The 26080-nt window shown below is 38.2% G+C and overlaps 1 protein-coding gene across 2 annotated transcripts in view; it reads right to left on the reverse strand.

Moving 5' to 3' along the window:
- Nucleotides 1-26080, reverse strand: part of LOC124624145 (DNA ligase 1) — a 128632-nt gene that overhangs the window by 17286 nt on the left and 85266 nt on the right. For both annotated transcript variants that reach the window (XM_047149089.1, XM_047149088.1), the window contains exons 8-11: nucleotides 24994-25166; nucleotides 15832-16055; nucleotides 14568-14696; nucleotides 14324-14463 (exon numbers count right to left, since the gene is read on the reverse strand). In XM_047149089.1, the coding sequence (XP_047005045.1) occupies nucleotides 14324-14463; nucleotides 14568-14696; nucleotides 15832-16055; nucleotides 24994-25166 (666 nt within the window). The remainder of the gene's footprint in view (nucleotides 1-14323; nucleotides 14464-14567; nucleotides 14697-15831; nucleotides 16056-24993; nucleotides 25167-26080) is intronic.

Consider the following 26080-nt stretch of genomic DNA (forward strand, 5'->3'; position numbering starts at 1 on the left):
TCTGTTCACAGTTTGTTCTAGAAGGTCCCAAAATTTATCTACCTCTTCCTTTGTTTTTGTTAGACAATTTTTTTCATTTGTTGGGGCATGAGCATTTATTATTGTATAGGTTTTATTCATTGTTTTAAAGCTTAGAGTCGCAATTCTTGGTGATACTGCTTGGAAATCCGTTACTGAATCTATTATTTTTATGTTTACTAAAAACCCTGTTCCAAACTGGGGACATTGTTTCATTGCCCTCGGTCCTGGTTTCCCATTATAAATTCTGTATCCTTGTGATTCGAATGGGTCCTCTGTAATGTTTCTCATTTCTTGGATCCCTGTTATTAAAATTTTTTGTTTATTTAGTTCATCTGTGAGCTCCTTGAGTTTTCCGGTCTGAAGTAGTGAGTTTATGTTGTGTGTTGCTATATAATTTATTTGCTCATGTTTAATCTTCTTTTTGTGTTTTAGTGTGCATTTGGATGTTTGCAAACGCTCCGATTCGTTGCTGTCTTCTAGTTGACTACCCACCGAATCCGATGTAGCCTTTTCCTGCCTTTTTGAGCAGGACGGTGGAATTTTTTTCCTAAAAGACCTTTCCATTTTTGACTGTCGAAGGTTGTCAACCTTAGTTGGAGCAAGCTCCGATTTACAACTCTGGTTGTTAACCGCAGAAGGTGTGTTTGGTCCGCGAGAGCTATTTTATTTCACTCAAGTCCGCCAGTAAACCGGTGAGGACTTACCCATCCGTCACCTGGGACGCGCCACGTAGGAGTATCACCTCTCCTCCTAATATGACAGCATAGTAGGTTCGTGGACAGATGTTTTCTATATATATTTTCTCAAAATCTACTACCTCTCTTCAAGAACTATTAAAAATGCACCACAGTGTACTATTCACATATAAATGACATTAAAAATGTTAACCGAGTTTCGCTCTCTTGTACTAGCACAAAGTGAAAGTACATGGGGTAACGTAACACACTTTCTGGAGTTGACAGTAAATAAATGGACAGAAAGAAAATGTACTCCGATCATTCAGTAAAGTGTATTCAGTTGAAAGTTTGTGTGAGTATAACGTACACCAATGAATATGAGGTAGGAATGCAACAATGATAGGACTGTTGTTATTCTTTATATACATGAATGGTTGGACAGGTAGGATGATCAGCAATTCATTGTTGTTTGCTGATGACACTCTGATGTACGGGAAGTGACTGTGGGAAGACACAAGATGACTTAGATAGAATTTCTAGTTCGTGGGATGAAAGATTTTTTAAAAAAAAAAAAAAAAAAAAAAAAAAAAAAAAAAAAAAAAAAAAAAAAAGAATGCATATGATTTGGAGGAATAATTTTGTAATGTTTGAATACAGTGTTAGTAGTGTACTACTTGACACAGTCACAGCAACTGAATATCTAGGTGCAACGTTACTAAATGATGTGAAATGGTAAGAGCACATCAGGATGGTAGTAGGGAAAGTGACTGCTCAATTAAGTTTTATTGGGAAGATTTTGTGAAAGTGTAGCTCATCTATAAAGGAGACAGCATGCAGAATGCTTGTGCAACCTACTGTTGAATAGTGCTCTAGTGTTTGGAATTCCCACCATGTCAGATCAAATGAAGACATAAAAGCAATTCAGATTTGTTACCAATAGGTTCCATCAGCATGCAAGTATTAAGAAGATGCTTGTGAACTCAAATTAGAATCCCCGGAAGGAAAACTATATCTCTCTTCGCGAGTCACTATTATGGAAGTTTAGAGAACCATCATTTGAGGCCAACCGCAGATTGATTATACTGCCACAAACATACATTTCGCCTAAGGTCAATGAAGATAAGATGCGAAAAAATTGGGCTAATACAGAGCTCGTCTTTCCCTTGCTCTATTTGAAGGTGGAACAGGAGAGGAGATTAGCAGTGGTATGTGATACCCTTTGCCATGCACTGTACGGTGGCATGTGGAGTATAGATGTAGATGTAGGGTCTTGCCAGGATATCACTCTCTGTACAGCTGCTCTGCCTGAATAGCATTATGCCTACCATAAACCATAATAAAAGTGAAGCTATGAACATGTAGTTTTTAATCAAGGACTTCCTTTACTGTTCATTTCATAATGTCGGAAAGTACTACACTACTGACCTACAGAACCCGTCTCATAAATAAGAAAATATTATTGTCTTACTTATTGTTAACTCTTGCAAGTGGTACACGAGAGTCAATGTCAGTTTTATGTTGCATTTTTAATAACATCACATTCATGTGATTGGAACACAGTGATATGTTCCAGTGTGGGTTTTGAGGAGAGGAAGTGGATTACTGAATAAGAAATACAGGATGCTACTTAAGAAATTACATACTGCTGTTCATTTGTTCTGTATCCAATTTGCAAGAAAAACAATCTTGAAATTTCCTGGCAGATTACACCTGTGTGCCAGACCGAGACTCGAACTCGGGACCAAGTTCGAAACTCGGTCCGGCACACAGTTTTAATCTGCCAGAAAGTTTCACATCAGCACACACTCTGCTGCAGAGTGAAAATCTCATTCTGAAAACAATCTTGTTGGCTAATGTCTCCTTGTAGCTAAACATCTGCTTGATACACTTTTTTTTCCCCTAGACAAATAAGTTATTTGGGATGGGAATGATAAATGGAACACACTGTATTAAAGTGCTGACAGCATATTGTCTTCAAATGCAAATCTCAAATTACGAGAATGCTTTCTGAGCGAAACTACTGCTTAAACCTATATTTGAACATGAAAACCAACCTGTCTTTATTACAATAGCAGATATTTGACAAAGGGCATATTTTCCACTGGCATGAAAACTTGCTATTTCACTAAATTCTGAAAGGATCTGTATCTCTTCAGAGTATCTACACCACAGAGACCTGTCATTCCATGTATATGTAACAAGCTCTTTGCCATACCATCATCAACAGACTTCACCATTACTACCCTATAATTGTAACGACCTACTGCTGTGAACACAGACTTAGAAGTTGTCAGGCTAGTTTGAAGCTGCAATGCAATGGCTTTTACTGTTTCCTTCAGTTCTGTCATAGCACCTAATGTTTTCCAAATGTTTGCTAGTTTCATCATTTAAAATATTTTTCCCATAACAATGCACTCATTTCAAATCATCTTAACTTGAAGTAGATGTTACAGTTTTAGCCACTGACATCATATTTCCTGAAACTTCTGCACAGCAAACCGAACCACAAACCACGTCTTTTAGAGAGAGATTTAGTCCTGCATATTGATTAAACCACATATTTTCATAAGTCTTAAGTGTAAATAGCAACCAACCATAGCACAGAACACATGGCATTACACAAACATGTTTCTGGCAGTAGAAGAGAACACTGAAAATGTTTATTGCTGTATTTACCCTACTCAAAAATATTTTTAATATTTTGTGAAGTGACGATAGTCTGAGCAAAACGAGGTGTCCTGTTGATTTATGTGTTTGCAATGCGTAAGTACCGTATTTGGTGGATCCTTTATTTATACGTGCATACTAGGAAAATATGTACCGCACTGAAGATCTCTCCAAAATGCAACATTTACCCTACAATTTGTTGTATGAAAGGGTCAGAAAAGTTGACTTTGGTAGTTAAAGTTGTTACCTGCTGACGCCACACCTATGAAACAGTTTTTTAAACAGGAAATGAACAGTCATTTTCAGTTTATATACATATCTCAGACTTGACAACAAAATCAAGACCCAATGTAAAGATTAAATAACTATTTCAGTAAGAAGTGCACATTTCATATTATGTCAGTAAAAACTACCGATTACTTGAAATTTACCTGTCGCTAGTAATATAACTACAACTGATTTTATGTTTACCACAAGACAAAATAGTGAAGGAATTCTTCTTTTGCTTACAATTAAACTCTGAAATGAGGACCTGTGTATGCCAAGCAGATCTGCAATAATTCTGGATTTGTGGAAGGCTTGGCTACTGGACAATATGCATGTTTCTACAACTAACTGAATCCTAGACTTTTACATTGTTGTTCCAATGGATGTATCTGATAACTCTATTTCTCCAAAACAAATTTTTACTCTGCTATGAAGTGCACGCTGATTTGAAACTTTGCCCATCACATTTTGAGTCCTTTAGGTGGAGTTAATGGACTATACTTAAGAATGTTACAAATTTCAAATTTTTACACAGGACAGCTATTAATTCTGCTTTAGACTTTTATTTACATTTTAGATCCATGCAAAACATTCTGTACCTTACGTGGTGTTATAAAAATTGGATATCATGGAAAGGACTTAGAATTATTTATTTTAAAATGTATTAATTTTAAAGTAATAGTATGTAATAATCTTCAATTGTTATGTTTCTGAAATAATCTATACAACTGCCATTATGAGAAAACTCTTAATATGAATGGTGTCACCTTCACTAATGAAGAAGTGTTCATCCTGTAATTTATAAATGCTATTTTGTTCTATAGTGTTTGGGTCTGATGTTCCACTGATGGTGAGGCCATAACAGAGTGATTGAAGGGAGATACTGGAAATTTTTACAATGGCATTGTTTTAAAAACAAATTAAATTTTGTTATTGATGGGAACTGTTTTTGCACATTTGGTGAGTTTTCATTCCATTTGCTCTAATAGTCTGTTAATTACCATTATCTAAAGATTCTGTGAGCACTAAACAGTGAATATGACTGCAAAACGTCTCCAGGGTATAATTTCATATGGTTATGAATTGTCATCAATGCCTACACAATGTGAAGATTGGCTTAGAAATGTATTTGGCAAAGAACTTCCATCTCAAATAACGATTTTTAATCAGTACAGCGAATTCAAAAGAGGGAAGTTTTTTCTTGGTGATTAATTTGTTGAAGGATGCCAAGGAACTGCTGTTACTGATAAAAATATTACCAATGTTCGAGCAATGCTTGAAGAAGATCAACAGACATCTTATGAATTTATATGGATACTCTGGGCATTGATTTGAGTCAAATCCAAAACATTTTATGTCAACAGTTTCAATTGAGGAAACTTTGCTGTCAATGGATTTCACAAAATCTGACTCCTGAACAAATACAACAATGCCTTGATTGGTGCAGAAGAACTACGGAAGAATTCCAATGCAGCACTTCAAATTTGGTTTGTAATATCATTAATGATGGATCACTGATTCAACATTATGATTCTGAAGTCAATTGGCTCAATGGGTCTTTTGAACAGAATTTACACCTGTAAGAATTCGATGAATTCACAGTGCTGGTAAGAAGATAGTTGCTAGAATTTTGTTTCACAGACTGCCCTTAATATTATAATAGCATTAGGAGATACTGTTACCATGTTTAGAACACAAATGATGTATACTGCGTTAATTTTTGAAAAAGGTTTAGAGGAAAAAAGAAAATTAAGAAATTCATCACAACAATGCATCATCACATACAGCAAAACTAAAAACTGGGTATCTGGATGTACCGAAGGTCAGCACCACAGACACTTCACCATAGAGCACTGATTTCTCTTGGTTTTCAAAAATTACAGATAAAATGCATGCAATCACTTTTTCATCGTAAGAGGAAGCAGTGGAACGTAATAAAAACTTGGTTTCTAAATGCCTCATGAAGAGCTGACCGATTTCATCAAATGAAAAAATGTGCTGATGTTAAAGGGAAATATTTTTGAATACAATAGTCATTCAATTTTTTTAAGCTGTTCCTTTTTTGTTTTTCTAAAAGTTTGTCAGTGATGCCCTAATGTGCTAAGTTTTGACAAAGTAAGTCATCCAACCATCTTCATGGAATGATTCGACAGTTCATAGAAACCTTAATCAGGATGATCAAAAAGTCATTCAGCACTGCATCCAACAAAATACAGCACCAGCATTTTGTTTCTATGCCACATCACATCACTTTGTTATGAATGATATCTTCACATTTTTGATTGGTCTGCAGTAGCATCCTGCAACTACACATACTGCCTTCTATTTGTAATCTCTAGTAGTATGACTTGAGAAGAAATTTCAAACAAAATTGTTTATATCACAAAACTTTCTTTAATGCAACACTGGAAAACAGTGATTCTGCTATTGTAAGCAAAACTTATTTACATTTAAATCACAAAGAGTGCTAATTCCTGACTATTCTACATATACTCAGAGCAAGACTTCTGGAGATGAATACCTCCATGGCCATTACAACAATCTGAATGTTTATTGAATAACTCTCACATCCGTGCTACAGAACACTTTTTGTATGTTTTACTGGGGAAGATTTAAATACAAACTGTGCTCTCGGTCCATCCATATGCTGTCAGTTTGATCACTGAAACACAATGGTCAGTTGAATGGTGATTGAATGGTCTTCCATTAGGTACAGACTAATGTCATCAGTAGGCAACAAAACCCAGGAGAAAATCACACAATGTGGAGTCATTGTCAATAGATACGCAAGAGATCATGATGTAAACATTAGCTGGACGACAGACGAGACCACGGCAATGCACAGCAACCCTTAATTCTGCTGCATGTGTTTTAGCACTTCACCTGGTGCCAGCAGATGTATCCTTCCACAATGCACATAATGACCTCGTTGGAGGTACCCATAATTATATAGGATTACAAGATCAAGGAATACTAAAAGGAATGTGGCGTTTCTGCTAAAAACTCCAATATTTCAAAGATAAACTTCAAATCAAGGGAACATTAACATATGTATGGCAGTGACTGTACCTTGATGTTAACAGGAACGGATGGTACGGTTGATATCATCTACCACTACTGTCTTTGTAACTGCTTGCAGAACTTCGCGTAGGATACAAAAGTGACATGCCATGTGTCACAAAGACAAGCTATCACTACAATGTGGTGCAGACATTTCAGTCAAATTATACATAATTCTCAGAGTGGGACATTTCAGAAAGGATTTTTCTTCTTTTTCTTTAGAACAGTGGCCTAAATGCATAAAAGATTGATTGAGCAATGGAAAGTCCAGGATGGACTGACAACAATATGGAAAGGACAGATCACTGCTCACATCGAGGGGGTGTTAAACAATGGAAAGTCCAGGTTGGAATATCAACAGTTATGAAAAGGACAGATTGCTACTCACATTATGAAAAGGATAGACTGCTACTCACAGTAAAGGTGACACACTGAGTTGCAGACAGGCACAAAGAATAGATGTTACACACTTCAGTTTTGGCAAAAGCTTTTTTCAGGAAAGAAAGGAACACACACACACACACACACACACACACACACACACACACACACACACACGAGTACTATCTTCAGCCGCTCTGGCCAGCTGGTGTCTCTTCGTTCTGCCTGTCTCCAACTCAAAGTGTGACCTTTAAGGTGAGTAGCAATCTATCCTCCTCATATTTTTGCTATATGTTTGTGTTTGTTTGTGTGTCTATCGACGTGCCAGCGCTTTTGTTTGGTAAGTCACATCATCTTTGTTTTTTTAAAGAACCACAAAAGTGCCCCACTTGTGACAGGATACTTTCCGGGACTGGACCAGACTCTGAATGTGGCTCTCCAGCAGGGATACGACTTCCTCAAATCCTGCCCTGAAATGAGATCCATCCTTCATGAAATCCTCCCCACTCCACCAAGAGTGTCTTTCCGCCGTCCACCTAACCTTCGTAACCTGTTAGTTCATCCCTATGAAATCCCCAAACCACCTTCCCTACCCTCTGGCTCCTATCCTTGTAACCGCCCCCGGTGTAAAACCTGTCCCATGCATCTTCCTACCACCACCTACTCCAGTCCTGTAACCCGGAAGGTGTACACGATCAAAGGCAGAGCCACATGTGAAAGCACCCACGTGATTTACCAACTGACCTGCCTACACTGTGATGCATTCTATGTGGGAATGACCAGCAATAAACTGTCCATTTGCATGAATGGACACAGGCAGACAGTGTTTGTTGGTAATGAGGATCACCCTGTGACTAAACATGCCTCGGTGCACGGCCAGCACATCTTGGCACAGTGTTACACCGTCCGAGTTATCTGGATACTTCCCACCAACACCAACCTATCCGAACGCCGGAGATGGGAACTTGCTCTTCAATATATCCTCTCTTCCCGTTACCCACCAGGCCTCAATCTTCGCTAATATCAAGTTGCTGCCACTCACACCTCACCTGTCATTTAACATCATCTTTGCCTCTGCACTTCCGCCTCGACTGACATCTCTGCCCAAACTCTTTGTCTTTAAATATGTCTGCTTGTGTCTGTATATGTGTGGATGGATGTGTGTGTGTGTGTGTGTGCGAGTGTATACCCGTTCTTTTTTCCCCTTAAGGTGAGTCTTTCCGCTCCCGGGACTGGAATGACTCCTTACCCTCTCCCTTAAAACCCACATACTTTCGTCTTTCCCTCTCATTCCATCTTTCCTGATGAAGCAACCGTGAGTGTATATATATATATATATATATATATATATATATATATATATATATATATATATCTGTGTGTGTGTGTGTGTGTGTGTGTGTGTGTGTGTGTGTGTCCGCTTGTGTCTGTATATGTGTGGATGAATATGAGTGTGTGTGCGAGTGGATACCCGTCCTTTTTTCCCCCTAAGGTAAGTCTTTCCGTTCCCGGGACTGTAATGACTCCTTACCCTCTCCCTTAAAACCCACATACTTTCGTCTTTCCCTCTCCTTCCGTCTTTCCTGATGAAGCAATCGTGGGTGTGTGTATGTCTGCTTGTGTCTGTATATGTGTGGATGGATATGAGTGTGTGAGCGAGTGGATACCCGTATTTTTTTCCCCCTAAGGTAAGTCTTTCCGCTCCCGGGATTGGAATGACTCCTTACCCTCTCCCTTAAAACCCACTTCCTTTCGTCTTTCCCTCTCCTTCCCTCTTTCCTGATGAGGCAACAGTTTGTTGCGAAAGCTTGGATTTTGTGTGTATGTATGTGTCTGTCTGTGTTTTTATCGACCTACCAGCGCTTTCGTATGGTAAGTCATATCATCTTTGTTTTTAGATGTATTTAGATATATTTTTCCCGCGTGGAATGTTATATATATATATATATATATATATATAGAGGGAAACATTCCACGGCAACAGTTTGTTGCGAAAGCAGAATTTTGTGCGTATGTTTGTGTGTCTGTCGACCTGCCAGCACTTTCATTTGGTAAGTCACATCATCTTATATATATATATGAACAAAGATGATGTGACTTACCAAATGAAAGTGCTGGCAGGTCGACAGACACACAAACATACACACAAAATTCAAGCTTTCGCAACAAACTGTTGCCTCATCAGGAAAGAGGGAAGGAGAGGGAAAGACGAAAGGATGTGGGTTTTAAGGGAGAGGGTAAGGAGTCATTCCAATCCCGGGAGCGGAAAGACTTACCTTAGGGGGAAAAAAGGACGGGTATACACTCGCGCGCGCACACACACACACACACACACACACACACACACACACACACACACACACACACACACATATCCATCCACACATATACAAACACAAGCAGACATACTTAAAGAAATTTTGTGTGTGATGAGTAGCTGTCTGTCTTTTCCATACAGTTGTTAAAAGCTGGACTGCATGTGTAAGATCAATAACCGACTAACTTCAGCAAACTGGAATAGCCTTACCTCACAACCTAAGTTTACACAGTATTTAATTTGAATATCAATTGTACATAAGACATGGTTCTGACACCAGCATTTGTTTAACAAGAGACACACTGAATTATTAACACAGCAACTTTAAAACTTTTATTACTACATGATATTCTTCACTACAAAATTTTATTTCTGAAAACTACCAATATGCAAACAAATTAACTGAGTAACATATACAAATACATTATTTTTAGTTTCAGGGTTTCTGGTATATGCAGTTACTTAGAATTTTTAAATACCGTCCTCGTTTTGTCTTCTTGTCCCCAACTTCAATCAAACTGCAATAAATAGTGATTCCATACCAAAATAACTGGCATTTTGTGAGGGACACTATTTAAAATTACCATCTATGTATTCAAGTCTGAATCTGGCCTTTAGCTAAAAATAACGTTACTTAAAATATCTTTTGAACACATATACACTGAAGAGCCAAAGAAACTGGTACACCTGCCTAATATCATGTACAGCCCTGTGAGCACACAGAAGTGCCACGTGGCATGGACTCGACCAATATCTAAAGTAGTGCTGGAAGGAATTGACACCATGAATCCTGCAGTGCTTTCCATAAATCTGTAAGAGTACGAGGGGGTGGAGATCTCTTCTGAACAGCACATTGCAAAGCATCCCAGATGTGCTAAATAATGTTCATGTCTGAGGAGTTTGGTGGCCAGCAGGAGTATTTAGACTCAGAGGAGTGTTCCTGGAGCAACTCAGTAGCAATTCTGGACATGTGGGGTGTCACATTGCCCTGATGGAATTGCCCAAGTCCGTCAGAATGCACGATGGACGTGAATGGATGCAGGTGATCAGACATGATGCTTACATACATGTCACCTGTCACAGTTGTACCTGCATCACTCCAACTGCACAATCCCACATCATTACGGATCTTATACCAGCTTGAACAGTCCCCTGCTGACATACAGGACATAGGGATTCAGGTGGTTGTCTCCATACCCATGCATGTCCATCTGCTCAATACAATTTGAAATTAGACTTGTCCGACCACGCAACATGTTTCCAGTCATCAATGGTCCAATGTTGGTGTTCATGGGCCAAGGCGAAGCATAAAACACTGTGTCGTGCATTTATCAAGGGTACACGAGTGGGCCTTCGGCTCCGAGAGCTCATACCGATTATGTTTCGTTCGACGGTTCACACGCTGGCACTTGTTGCTGGCCCAGCATTGAAATATGCTGCAATTTGTGGACGGGTTACACTTCTGTCACACTGAACAATTCTCTTCGGTCGTCGTTGGTCCCGTTCTTGCAGGATCTTTTTCTGGCCCCAGCAATGTCGAACACCTGATTTTTTTACCCGATTCCTGATATTCACTGTACACTCATGAAATGGACGTACGGGAAATCCCCACTTCATCACCCTGGAGATGCTGTGTGTCATTTCTTGTGTGCCAACTATAACACTATGTACAAACTCATTTATATAATCTGCCGACCTAGCAACTGCACCAGAGACTTATCTTATATAGGTGTTGCTGACTGCAGCGCCGTATTCTGCCTGGTTACATATCTCTGTATTAAAATATGCATGCCTATACCAGTTTCTTTGGTGCATCAGTGTATTTTCAAGCAGCGATTATTTTCACTGTTCTATTAAAATGCTTTTTGACAGAACTGTTGACAGGGCACACTTTTTCATTATACCTGCTTCAGACAAAATGAGAACTGGTTTCAAGTTCTCTTACAAATCAGATGTGTGTGTGTGTTTATCACTGTAAGATAGAAATATTTTTAGGAACTTAATGCAGAGTTACATTTGTTTTGTTTACAACAATTGTGTAACTAGACATTGAAGCAGTTGTGGCATTTGCCAGATATATAGTGACATGTGCCTAAAATGTATCATAACTAGAGGCACCTGTTTTTCGCAAAGTGTGAAATTGCGAAATTATCACGAAATTTTACACATTTTGCTAAAAACGTGAAACTATTTACTTTTAAGCCAAATCGCGAAATAATTGACAAAACTGTGCAAAATCTCGTCATTTGAACTTAACCGCAGATTTTCGATTGGAGTTATGGTAATACAATCCGGGTATCGATTTACACAATTTCAATATATATAATATATCGAGTATTCCAAAGACTTTCTACATTGTTCTGGTGGTGCATTCAGTATTGCGTGTTGGAAATCATTGTGGATCGCCGGTGCATTGAGAGTACTATTTTGTGTTTTGTTTTCGTGTTACAGATGATTAATATGGTAGTGACAGTTTTTGACTGAGAAAAGGAATTTTCGTCAGAAGGATTTTATGTTTTCGACAAAAGTAGGAAGATACTTATGTGCAAATACTGCAATATGGCAGAGGAAGGACACGTGCCTGAAACACATTAACAACAGTTCTTACCATAAGAAGAACAAGGAGAAGGCGCTAACAACTACTGGTATAAAAAGACAAGATACGCTCACGGAATCCACTGCAGCGGCAAAACGAGTGAAAAACGATAAAGAAGAATTCATTTTATCAACTACTGGAGCTTTCATTGAGGCTAACATTCCGATGGAAAAAGTTGATCATCCAAAGCTGAGAGAATGGATGAACAAATACATACCAGGTTTGTGTAATAATTAATTTACCGTCTGCTGATCGCAGCAAAGATTAGGTAATCTCGATAGCCAATACTTTTTGTTGGTCAGAATATGCCTATATTAAAAATAATTTTTCCTCGAGCACCCTCTTAAAAAAGTCTTATGATTGGGTAATGTGGTAATTTAATTCATTACATAGTATTCCAATAGCAGTTCTATTGACATTTTTAGGGTGCTGGAGACTTACCCTCAGCTGGAAGACTACGGGAATGTTACATACTTCGAATCATCAAAGTAGAAAAAGAAAGATTAAAAGAAGCCGTGAAATATGAAACAGTTTCAATTCTTTGTGATGAAACGACAGACAGAAAAGGGCTGTGTGTGTTCGTGGTTCTGATAAAAGTACTTAGTTGTGGCGATGGTGCAGTTCAGAAATTATTTGTTGGGGGAGTGAAAGTTAATGCAAATGCTACAGAATGTGCGCAAGCAATTATGAGTGTAATACAGAAACTTGAAATTCAGTACAGAAATGTAGTTTCTATAACTTCAGATTCAGCCCACTATATGGGTAAGTGTATAAATGCAGTTAGGGTTTTAGTTTCAGAAGGGTTAGTACACACATAAATGAAATTTGGTTGGCAATGTGTGGGCTGTGGAACTTTGTGACTTGAACCATTGTGTTTTGCAGGCAAAACAGATCTTCCATAATACCGGAAAGAAAAAGCATGCATACATTCAGTTCTTAGCTCAGAAATAAGTAGGTGTACCCACAAAAGCTAAACTTTTTCCTATTCCTGTCATCACGAGGTGGAACTCGTGGTTTGAAATTGTCGAGTACCTTGGAGAATATCTCTGTGATATAGTAGAATTTGTTGAAACTGTTGTAGATGAGAGTGTAGCTGTCAATTATTTTAAAGCTTTGACTTCTGCTGAAGCAAAAAAACTTCAATGCCTAGCTATTTTTCTTGCTGAGCACTGCTCAAAATGTTGCAATTTGCTGCTGACATTAGAGGGCTCCAAGATACTGTTAATTCATCTTCTGCAGTCTAAGCTTGGTGACCTTGCATAGAGCTTTAAGTTACTAGGGGATGCATCCCCCCCCCCCCCTCCCCCCCCCCCCCCCCCCCCCCGGAGACAACCACAGAAAAACTTCTTAAACTGCCAGAGCATATGCAAGCACAGTTAACATCACTCTTCCAGTCTGTAGGTAGAGCAAGTCTTACAAAACTAAACCACTTGATGGAGTGTGATACAGGAAAAATTGTCATTTCTTCAATAGGTAAATTTTTTGCTCCGAGAAACATAATAAAAGGGATAATAAAAGGCAATTTAGATAATGCTGTAATCTCTCAGCTGATAAAGAAAATTCCCATTCTACAAGAACTTCCAATGTCAGAATTTCTATATACATTGTTTAGGGATTTAGTAGCTAGTTCTTGTAGAGAAGGTAAAGATGTTGATGTGATTGGTATAGATATTGCAATATAATGTCTGACAGGAGAACAGCTCTGACTCCCAGTAATATGGAAGTCATGGTATCCTTGTCTTTCTCAGACAGACTTGTGTGTTGTATACATAGACTAGGACAGGATAAATATTTTCCAAACTTTCATGATTTGGTATTTGTGTTTTAATAAGATTTATAATTTTTATGCCTTTTCAATTTATGTAAAATAAAAGATTTTTCACTGCAAATGTGGCATAAATGTATTTCCTTTACCTTTTACTGCTGATAAGTGGAAATAAAATTTAGCTAAATTATTGACGAAATGGAGAAAAAAGAACCTAGCGAAAAATATACCGAAATAACTTTTTAAATATGACGAAATCGGGCAAAAATTTTCACCACAAACAGGTGCCTCTAATCATAACTGGACAGCTAGGTCACATGGTGAGTGCGTATTCTCATACCACCAGAAATTTGGAAACCAGAACTGTTACAACCCAACAACACTTTTCTGTCCAAATATTGTTTCCTAAGCTGCACTTGATATATATGTAAGCCTCAGCACAGCTGCTTTACACACAAATCAGTTTGTTAATAACAACAGACTGAAGCCACATTCTTTAAATTTTAATGAGCATTTAATGCTGCTGCCATCAGGGACAATTTTATACGTGAAGGTCTAATTTGGCTACTTACCAATAAGTGGTTTTAATAATCGATGCTTCTTCATCCAGGCGATTCTTGAACGTCTGAGATGACATATTTTTTGCAGCATTAATCACTTCAGGTGGGGAGGATTGTCCAGGTGGTGTCAGAACACAGGCCTGTGCCAAAGCCTACGAAAATATAATGACAATGAGTCACACCTCTGGAGTAAAGGAATGATGATAAATGTAGGAGGACAAGTTTCAAATACAGTGAGCAATGTAAAACATTTTACCTGTAGAACTGACTGCTCTGCCAATCCAATGCGTAGTTTACCAGCCAAGGAACGAATGAGATAACGAGCTTCACACTGCCGGCAAGCCACAAACATTGACTGAATCTTGTCAACCTTCTTGCTCATGGCCTTAAACAGAAGAGAAGCAAAGATATTAATGGAACCTCACTTATGTAAACACACACACACATTCTCTTCTACACTGTACAAAATTCAGTCAATGACAGTACTACATCAACAATATTCATGGCATACATCCAACTCCATAGAAGACCATTGATCCCAACCAAAAATATGAAAACCACAAAACTTTCATATTTCAATCATGCACATGAAACCAAACAGCCAAGAACAAGTTAGGATCAATACTGATGAAACCATGTCAGGTCTTTGACTCTCAGGGCCAGAACTACTTGAATTCAAAGCAGGAAGCAGGAGGGCTACAGAAGGGTAGCTGACGGTTAGGAGAGAGGTGGCAAGTGTGTAAGATAGGAATGTGACACACAGGCACTGGAGCTGTTAAGTTCATGATGATGATGATGATGATGATGATGATGTAGAGTGGATTGGGAGAGAGTAACAAGTGAGATTGTTGCATATGAAGGTGTGGACACAGCAGGTTCGTGGAGGCTGATGGCAGAAGATTATTGGAGCAAAAAATTCGTTCCAAGGATAACTCCTGTCTGTGGGGGTGAAAAAGGTGGTGGTCGGAGGAGGGGGGACCAACATGTGAAACAGCCACTGAACTCTAGCATGTTTTGTGGAACGACATGTTCCACCACTGGATGATCAACTCTGCTCTTGACCAGTTTTACGGTGGCCATTCACTCTGACAGACGGATGGTTGGTGGTCATGAGCATATAAAATTCTGTGCTGAAATTGCAGCAGAGCTGGTATACGACATGGTTCCTTTCACAAGTCACCCTTCCTCTCATGGGATAGGATAAGCCTGCAACAGGACTAGGACATTTATATGCTGGGTGGGTGACTCGGGCAGGTCTTCCACCTGGGCCTACTTTTTTTCAACATAGCAACTTTCTCTCCAAGTTACTAACGTTAAATTTGGCCAGAGCAATAACAAATCTTAAAAGTAGCTTAACAGTAACTGATGTTGCTTCACTATACAGCCCTGAAGGCTCTCCCACACAATATGGTCTACAGAAAATGTTGAATGGATGAATGAATCAATTACTCAACTGATCAGTTATATTACATTTATGAACATCAAAACATCAGCAAATAACTCTATAAGGCTTTTCATACCGCTTGACCGGACATCTGCGCAATGTCTTTCAACTTCTCAAATACTCCTCGTACTGTAAGTCTGGCAGGCTGGAACATCATACGCTGGTTGCTTCGGCTTTGTTCTGCTACAATTCCTAAGTCACCAGAAGCAGCAGCATCAGTTTTGATTTGGGCTAGAGTGCGGCCAGTACTTTGGGCTATTGCTTTCATCAATGTTGTTTCTGCAACTCCTAATTCAATTCCTGAAATTAAAAGTGAAAATGTTTAAGGAATGTAATAATTTACTTGGTGGTATGGCTGTAAATACTCTAGGCACAGTCACTGCCCCTCCAGTCCTCTGTACTGATCTTTCATTACAGTCTCTTGTCCTTACATTCATTGAGTGGTGCCCGATGATGTTGCGCTTCAGTGACAATTTTCTCAACTGAATACACTCACATACAGAGCTGGCAGCTTTACTTAATGCATTGTAATCTTTTGTAAACAAATTTACAAGCAGACTGACCATCACCAACAGCACGCAATCACTGGTTCTCCTAATGCCACTAGATTTATATCACCATATCAAATATTTTGTGCTGGCGGCAGGTATGTTTTTCTGCTGCTAATTTGAAACACTACCTGGAATGGTGTAGTGAAGTGACAGAAGTTCTGGATCACCTTTTATTAGTTTTATTATTATAATGTTTTGAACTAGTACATCACAAAAAAATTTCTAATTACATTTGACACTAAAAGACCTGCTGAATTTTGTACAGTTACTGCACACAATTTTTTATTTGCAGCACCTTATCAGCAAGAAAGCCATATAGTACAAGAATACTGTTAGTATTTTGTGAACTCTATTAAGGGAATGTCAATGCACTAACTAGGGAGTAGCTTTAACAAGTGTAAGTTATATAACAATAGAATAAAATAAACTGAAATCTGTATGGGTGTGAAATGCAAGGCACAGAAAAATACCATATATGGAAAACCAGAGCTCTCTCTGAACCACTTTGCTCTTTATATTAGGTCTATTGGAATAATCTTCTGTGCACACGCTTCTTTACTGTTTATTAAAAGCTATGTTTGGCCCCTATACCCCCATTTTTTAGAACAAATTTCTAAACAATTTCTTTTGAAACAGTTCAGGGTTTTTACCAGCTGATTCTTTTGCCACAAATGGAGATTCTACTGATAAGCAAGTACAGCATTAGCCATTGTTGTGTTTTTAACTTTTGTTCTTTCTTGCTCAAGCTGTTGAAATGGTTATGTACTTCCAATATCTCTTAAATTCTTGAGGTAATAGCTGACTTTTAAGCCACAGCTTACAAGTCAAAGAAATGCATGATACAATCACTTAATTCATCTTCAGCCACTGCTGTACTTTTCATAAGTCATCTTGCCAAAGGCTTGTGTGTTGTGAAATGTTAGTAGTTACAGTACGTTCCATCATCCAAATGAAGTGTTTCCTAACAAGTTTGTTGAGATGAATGCTTCTGAGGTATTTAGATTTGTGAAGTGAATAAATAGTTTACTGCAGATACACAGGACACAATACAGCCCACTACAATAGGATCTTGGTTACAAATCACTGTGCTGAAAATATGAGCAAAAAACTAAAAAAATCCTGCCAGCAGAAGAATGATTAATATTTAAGTTTTAGCATTTTTCTCTGGCAAATTTTGAAATCTCAAGGGTAAGTAAAGACATGCGTTGACAAAAGAAGGACTTCAGTATTTCTCCCTCGTGTGAACACAAATCTTAATTACTAACATCAACATCTTTTGTAATGAACTGTTTTTAGATGGAGAAAGCAAGCCCAATGGTATGTGTGTTTCATTAAGACCACTATTGTTATTTTATTTCAATAAAACAAAACACATTTTGTGGCAAAATATGCATTTCCTTGGAGTCACAAGACAGATTAAAATACCTTCACTGATTCCAGATATAATGCCAGAAAAAAGTAGGCCTCTTGAAAGAAGTGTATAAGATAGGGAAGAGTTGTGTAAACCAACACTATAGGTGACCACCAATAAAATGTTGGTTCTACTGTGTTATTATTGTCAGTTATTATTCACTGTGTTATGTCCATTATTTTACAGGTATTGTGTTATTTGACAGGTACTGTGTTATTTTTGTTTCAAAAAACACACGAGTATATAGCGTACAAACTGCCACAGTCTTCTTCTTATTGTTAATATTTTCTAATACATAAATTATTTTTGAAGCGGCAATATGTACCAGAATAAATAAAATGTCTATAAAATGCTGCACTGTACAATGCCCTTGCAGTGTGACAGTCACAATCCATTAAATCCATTGCTCGGGGCCTCTGGCCTGCTGAGGAGTGCCGCAGTTCTGGGTCCTTGGATAAACCACGAAAATCCACCTCATTATGCCACACACAAACAGACCCGACCTGCAGCAGATCAGTGAGAGTGGATCCAATGAGCAGGGCTTGCACATTAGTGGGAAACAATGGGCTTCAGATTGGCAGGCCCAATCTGTTAGAGGTACCTACAGAAATGGCCTGTGGTTTTGGCCCATCATGGCAGTCCCCTCGTGTGGCTGGCTATTAACGTGTCACAGAAGCATGTTGATGGAATCACACCACAGCGATCAATCCATGCAAGAGATAACTTGCACAAATATTCTGTAAATCAATACTAATGAAGATAGGTAGCAACTGACCGTAAAGATGATCACTGAGCCGCAGACAGGCACACAGAAAAGACAATCACCTCCTCTCAACTATATTTTCGACCATAGCCTTTGTCAGAAAACAAGAACATTTGCACATTCAGTCACTCACTCAGACATAACTCGTGCACACATGAAGCATATTTTCACTCGGTTTACAATATTTTAAAAATTTAGGAGGACGGTCTCTAGCTTGATCTAGTTTTAATGTCTCACAGATTGACCGCAACCTAAAACTGTGTGCAATCGCTAACCAAGACGCCACTGCCTGGCAAAGTCATTACAGAAGAGGAACAGGAACAGGCAAACAGAGTCAATGCTACTGCGCCTGCGCCCCCTGGTTAGTCCCCTCCACTGTCATGCCGTATGCGTGGGCAATAATTATATTAAACTACGGAAGCTTTTAGACGCACGTACATTGTTTCAGTTTAGCTTTCCATTTACTTGTACACAGTTGAACGTGTTAACAACATGTAGTGTGTAACATGTTGTGCGCAATGCCGCCCGAAAAAATAAACATTGTTTCGTGGATAGCTGACCATCCTGGAACATTTACGTATGACGGAACTGTTTTATATTGTCAAGTTTGCGAGAAAAACAAGTCTGCAGGAATGCAGAAGAAAGGACCATGACAACAACTGACAACAGCAAGTTGCAGTAGCATGAATGTGTCCAAAGGTAACCAAAAAGTCGGTTTAACATGAATATATGTGAAGCATTCATTACAAGCAATATTCCTCTTCACAAACTTACAAACCCAATCCTCAAAGGCGTCTTGCACAAATATTGTTTAAATCAAAACATACCAGATGAATCAACATTGCATAAAAATTACATACTGACAATTTACATAAATCTTCTGGAAGAAATACGCAATGAACTCAAGGACAGCATTATCTGGATTTCAGTTGACAAAACTACTGGCACATGTGGCCATTGCACTGCAAATTTAATTGTTGGTGCTTTAAAAGAAGAGCTTTCTTATTCCTATTTAGTGGCCTGCAAAGAACTTTAAACAGTAAATCATTCTACGATTGCCAGATTTGTGAATGAGAGTACTAGAAAAATACTTCCAGGACCTTCTACAGATGAAGGGACATTTGTGTTTATTTCAGATGCTGCTCCCTATACGATCAAAGCAGGAAAAGACCTCCGAGTATTTTATCCCAATTTGATTCATGTGACATGCTTTGTTCATGGGGTACATAACCTTGCTGCAGAAGTACATTCCACATTTGTGAATGTAAATAAACTGATTTCATCCACCAAGAAAGTGTTTCTAAAGGCTCCTGCTCACATCAAAACTTACACAGAAAAAACTACCAAATGTGCCAAATGAACCAGTGGTAAGCTGTTGGGGTCCATGGGTTGAAGTTGTGTTGTTTTACGAAAAAAAATTCCAGGCCACTAGAGGAGCAGTAAGTGACCTCAATAGTGCAGAGTGTTTGCCAGTTTGCCAGTGAAAGGAAGCATTTTATGATCCCGGTATTAAGAAAGACACTGCTGTGATTAGCACTCATTTTTCCCCACATACTTGCAAGTATTAAAAAGTTTGAAACTGAAGGTTTAGTGTTGACAAGGAATCGATTCAGTCAATGAATAAAAATATTCTAGTGAACTCCTCATTGTCACAGGTATTCCCAAGAAAACTTAAAGGAAAGTATGAAAACATTTTAAACAATAATCCAGGCTTTGAACCCTTGAGCCAAATTGATACTTTTATTAATGGGATGCGAGAACTTTCACCGGAAACAATAACTGCCAAACTTCCTGGCAGATTAAAACTGTGTGCTGGACTGAGACTCGAACTTGGGACCTCTGCCTTTCACGGGCAAGTGCTTTACCATCTGAGCTACCCAAGCACGACTCACGACCCATCCTCATAGCATCAATTCTGCCAGTACCTCGTCTCCTATCTTCCAAACTTAACAGAAGCTCTCCTGCGAACCCCAGGCTGTGTCTAAGCCTTGTATCCACAATATCCTTTCTTCCAGGAGTGTTAGTTCTGAAAGGTTCGCAAAAGAGTTTCTGTGAAGTTTGGAAGGTACGAGACGAGGTACTGGTAGAATTGAAGCTGCGAGGACAGGTCATGAGTCGTGCTTGGGTAGCTCAGATGGTACAGCACTTGTCCGCGAAAGGCAAAGGTCTCAAGTTTGTGTCTCAGCCCGGCACACAGTTTTTATCTACCAAGAAGTTTCGTATCAGTGCACACTTCACTGTAGAGTGAAAATTTCATTCTGGAAATAACGGCCAACATAGCACCCAAATTCAAATACTGCCCAATTACCTCAGTTGATGTAGAACAGTCCTTTTCTGCTTACAAAAGTACTTTGAGTGATCGAAAACACAATCTTATTACCGAACATTTGGAACAGTACTTGATCATTTATGTTTAAAATAGTTGAGAAATGTAAAATAAATTTTAAATGGTGCTTTGGTCCAACAGTATTGATTAAAAGTTAATGCTGTTCAAAAAGGTTCATGACTACATGATTTAATTTTTAAATAAAATATTACAGAGTTTTTGAGAGTGCCCCTCTGCGTGCAATATATCTCGAAGTTGGTGCTGTACATATCGAATGTTTTGCTGTGACTCCCTCGCATTGCATCCGCTTGTTACCGACAACAGCAGCAAAGAAGGTCCAATTCTTGAAACATGGTATGCGTCCCCATTTCGCAAGTTTTTAAAAAATAATCCCAGAATGGCCCCCTTCCTAACCTCTACCAGAAAGTATTCAGAAAAAGGTATCATCATTCTAAATGAACCGATCTTTCGCGTGGCTGGCCCTCTTCCTCGTAATTGATAATTACAGGTTCAACTTTTGAGACATAATGCACGCAGTAACTACCATGTTTTTTTAAAATTATTATTTGATCTTGCAAATTACGACAGTTTTCACGCATTTTTAAGCATTTTTCACGCATGTTTGTGTGCATATTCTAAGGTTTTTATGGTGCATATAATCCAGTATCTAGTTATGACATTAGTTGACATACAATCCACAGAGTAATGGCATTCAATGTTAACCATATGTCTTCTGGTAATTCTACAATAGCTTTAAGACTACTACAGAAAAGCAGTTAAAGGGTTCTTCCATGACCATCATGGATTTTGGATAGGTTTCATATGAACATTCACATGTGTTCCCAATAAACATACTTCTGGAGGTATAGTCATTTTTTTGACTCCACAGTGCAGCTATCAACAGTGCTCCTATGAGTTTTCAGCCACTTTGAGACATAATATCTCCAGCAATATTTTCACATAAGAAACAAAATTAGGCCAAATTGTGCAATTTTTTGTATTTTCTTAAGCAAAATGGTAAAAAAGGCCTCATGAGCAATTTTCATACGGATAATTTGCAGCAAAAATAGACGCTACAAAATAAGGTAACATTTAGCTTTTTATATCTCAGGAAGTAATTGCAGGATAAATCTAAAACATTGCACGTCTTATTACAATATAAAATTTCACTCTCCTAGAGAAAGTGGTTCGGGAGAGTAATTTACATCTATACAATGGTCTCCGATTCGAACACAGTGAAGTAAAACTCCTGGCTTATGCAGATGATATAGTGTTGCTGAGTGAAACTGAAGAAGAACTGAAAGACATGTACAGATCTCTCAGGCAGAGTGCCAGCAAAATCAGGCTCTTGATTAACCGAGAGAAAACAGAATATATGGAAATAGGACAAGTCATAAACCCAAATCCTTACTGTGAAATTGACCAACATTCTAAATTCAGAAAAGTTCTCCAGTTTAAATACCTTGGATCACGTTTCAACAGTAAAAATATCATAACAATGGATATAAATGAAAGAATAGCCTCAGGGTCAAGATGTCTGTACTCACTAATCAGCCTACTCAAAAGTAAAGCTTTGTCAATCACCACAAAGATGAAGATATACAAAACTATTATCTGCCCCATAGTACTGTACGATTCAGAAATCTGGACACTTACAAAGAATGAGAGAGAAAAACTGAATGTTTTTTAAAGAAAAGTAATGAGAAAAATCTGGGGACCTGTGTTGGGGGAATGGCGTATGGAGAATTCGAAAGAACAATGAAATTTATCAGTTAATGAAGCAACCCACTATCATCCAGAAATTAAAAAGTAGGAGACTGCAATGGGCTGGACATGTGGCCAGAATGGAAAACAACAAAATCACCAAGAAAGCATTTGAAGGAACTCTCCAGGCAACAAGACCATTGGGCCGACCTCATACAAGGTGGAAAGACGACATAGAGAAGGACATCGCAGCATTAGGAATTTCCGCAGGGTGGAGAGAGGCTGCGAGAGATAGAAGGCAGTGGAAGCAGATCGTTGATGTAGCGCATGGTGTATAGGGTTTGTGGTCACTGAGGGGGGAGAGAGAGAGAGAGAGAGAGAGAGAGAGAGAGAGAGAGTTTTTCAGTAGTTTACAAGTTGAGGACAAAATTAAAGATTTCTTCTAAAATTGGCAAAAATGGCTATCTATCGTCCGCTTTGAAAAAGTCTTCTGTAAACTTTTTAAAAGCATTTTCATTAGAAAGACCACGCCTTAAGCCATCTGAAAACTAGATTTGGTTTTGCAATGTGAGCATATTCAGCCCTAAAAAACATCAAGCTGGAGATGCATTCAAAATGGGCCCATATTCAAATGGTACTCACAGCTGACATCTTTTATTGTATTCTACAATTTTTTATTGCTCTCTACGAAAGGCGATATCGAAAGTCTTAAGGGTCAGGAAGTGCGATAAAGTCCAAATACATAGAAAACCTTCATAAAAGAGGGGTCTCTTGTCATGAATCATCGCGATATATTTCAGTCAGTTTTTCTACTATCACTACAGAATTAAACAGCTTATAAACTTCACAGGTTAACTAAGAATTACCAAGGCAGTGGAGGAAACCATTGCAGCAAAATTGTTGCACAACTGACAACTGCTGCAGTACACACTGTACAAATAGTCTTCATGTTTTACATCACTGTCACAATGTGAAATTATGGTAAAGTTCACAGCAGTCTTCCGTACATTTTTTGGAATGAATTCACTTTATAGAGGATTATTTGTATGTCCGTTTATTGTACAATGCTACTGAAGTGCTAGCTGAATTCCAGTTTAAGGTACAGCGTACTTTGTGTAAGCACAGTATGCAGTTTTATGTGGATTATTAGTGTACTGATGGAAATAATAGCAATGTGTTGCTATGGTAGCTTAACCACTACTGGTTCCCTTTCAGGTGAGAAAACGAGCACTCCATTTGCTCTCAGGTCCATGCCCGACAGCTGTGCAACAGCAGCCGTGGGTGGGTTAGTTTACTACAAGTTCCAAATCCTGATAATGGTTTCTCTACACAGGATCTCAAGCCCAGAGGCTTAAGTTAGAAGCGATCTCTTTTAGGATCTTAAGCTTATGTTCACTTCAGGCCACTTAAAATTTTTACAGGTATCATTAATTTGTTGTAGAATGTGATGAGGAAAAATCTAATACCAGCCAGATGTGTCACTGATGGAATAGTTTGAGAAGAAATTTTGATAAGACATAATCTAAACAATTAAATTTATCTATTGTGACAGCCAGAAAAAGAGAAAAACTATTGTTTTTAAGGGATCCTTTATTCCTTTTCATTTTTTATACAAAAGAATTTTGTGGAGTTAAATGCTGTAGAGATGTCTAAAAAACCAGTTATTTGCAGTTCTTCTGACTGAAGTTCATATCCTAGTCATAAGGACTTTTGATGTTACCTTCCACAGAGAGGATGTTACCTTCCACAGAGAGTACTAAAGAATTGTAGAACATAAATCAGATTTAATTTGAATATAAATGGAATATGGGCCCATTCTCAATGCACCTCCATAAAAGAGTTTGCGTAAGACTTTTTTTTTTTTAAGTGGACCAAAATAGCCACTTTTAGCACTTTTCGAAGAAGTTGTCAGCTTTAACTTCAAGTTGTAAGCTATAGTAAATCGATAGGAGAATGAAATTTTATGATGTAAGTCCTTGTATTGCTAATTTATTACGTGCAAGATTTCAAGTTCATCCCACAATTATTTCCAGATATATAAAGAGCTAAACTTTAAATTTTTTCCGAGCATCTATTTTTTGGCCAACTTTGTTTAAAATTAAACATATGGAAATTGATCAGGAAATCTATTATTATTGTTATTATTGTTATTATTATTCTTTCACTTACAAGAGAGCAAAAAGTTGTACAAGATGGCCTAGTTTTGTTTCTTTGAAGAAAATACTGCCAGAGGTATTATGTCTCAAAGCTGCCGAAAACTGACAGGTACACTGTTGATAGCTGCGCAACCGGGTCAAACAAACGGCTTCATCCCCACAAGTATGGAATTGGTGATCCTGAAACTTTACCAATGTTTACTGGGAACATGTATGGATGTTCACACAAAATTTCAGTGAAATCTGTGGAGGTCATGTAGGAACTTTTCCCGAAATTAGACCATTTGACATGGAATCGACCAGCTGTGTACAGTTAAATGAACATACCTTCATATGCTGGAGCCAGCTTGTTCAAACACAGATAAATACTTGGAAGTAGATCTTCTGGACTCAGAACTATTACAGACCGAAAATAGTTAGCAAGGATCTCAATAATTTTAAGCCTTGCTGAAATGTTCTCAATTGATTCAAAAGTTTTTGCAAGTGCAAGGTATGGGACCCTGGAAATGGGAAAAATGTCATTAGCTTATACTGTTTCATACAGAAGAGGAGCAATTAGTCATCAGTTGCGGAAAGGTGGAAACAAATATAACATAGCAGCTCAAATTACAACACTGCATCAAGAAACCACCTCTTCTTGAATGAACTTTAACCTTGCGTCAACTCTCAAAATCCAGAATTTCCGTGGTTACAAACATTTTCATCGAGCAATATCTCTCATCTTTCTAGCAAAATATTTTAACTATCAACTCATATCCTACTAATCAGTTATGTGACAATTCAATGAATATGAGTGACAAACGAAACTTATTGTTATTTCTTGATAGAAACACTTAAACATAGAAAATAATATGCCAAGCTTCTGGAACTGTATGTTCCTTCTTCAGGAAGGAAGGAGGCATGGGAAATGTTGCTGCTGTGTGTGTGTGTGTGTGTGTGTGTGTGTGTGTGTGTGTGTGTGTGTGTGAGCGCGCGCGCATGCATAGGAGGGTGGGGGTCGTGTCAGTCAGACCTTAAACTGAGAAGGACCCAACTACTGACAACAAAAACTTGCCCCAATGAGATTGTCTTTCCTCCCAGAAGGACAAAAGTATAGTTTCGAAAGTCAGGAGAATTAATTTCTACTGATAATTCTGTTGGCAATACTAGGAGTTGAATCTCCTGACATACTGGCAATTCTATCGTCTAATTGCAATTTTCATAATTTTTTTCAAATGAATTTTTCATTTTACACCAGTATTTATCAAGACTGTTTATTGATATCTGGCTAACATGATGAGAAATTACAATGTAAAATGTATTGACTTCATTTATGCCTTTGTAAAGGAAATAATTTGAGGGAAGTGACAATCTGATTGCTGCTGATGCAATTTCAACTCTTAGTGAAGACAAAAGCCTTTGCAACAGATATCAA

This window comes from Schistocerca americana, chromosome 1 (genome assembly GCF_021461395.2).
Source record: "Schistocerca americana isolate TAMUIC-IGC-003095 chromosome 1, iqSchAmer2.1, whole genome shotgun sequence".
Taxonomy (NCBI): domain Eukaryota; kingdom Metazoa; phylum Arthropoda; class Insecta; order Orthoptera; family Acrididae; genus Schistocerca; species Schistocerca americana.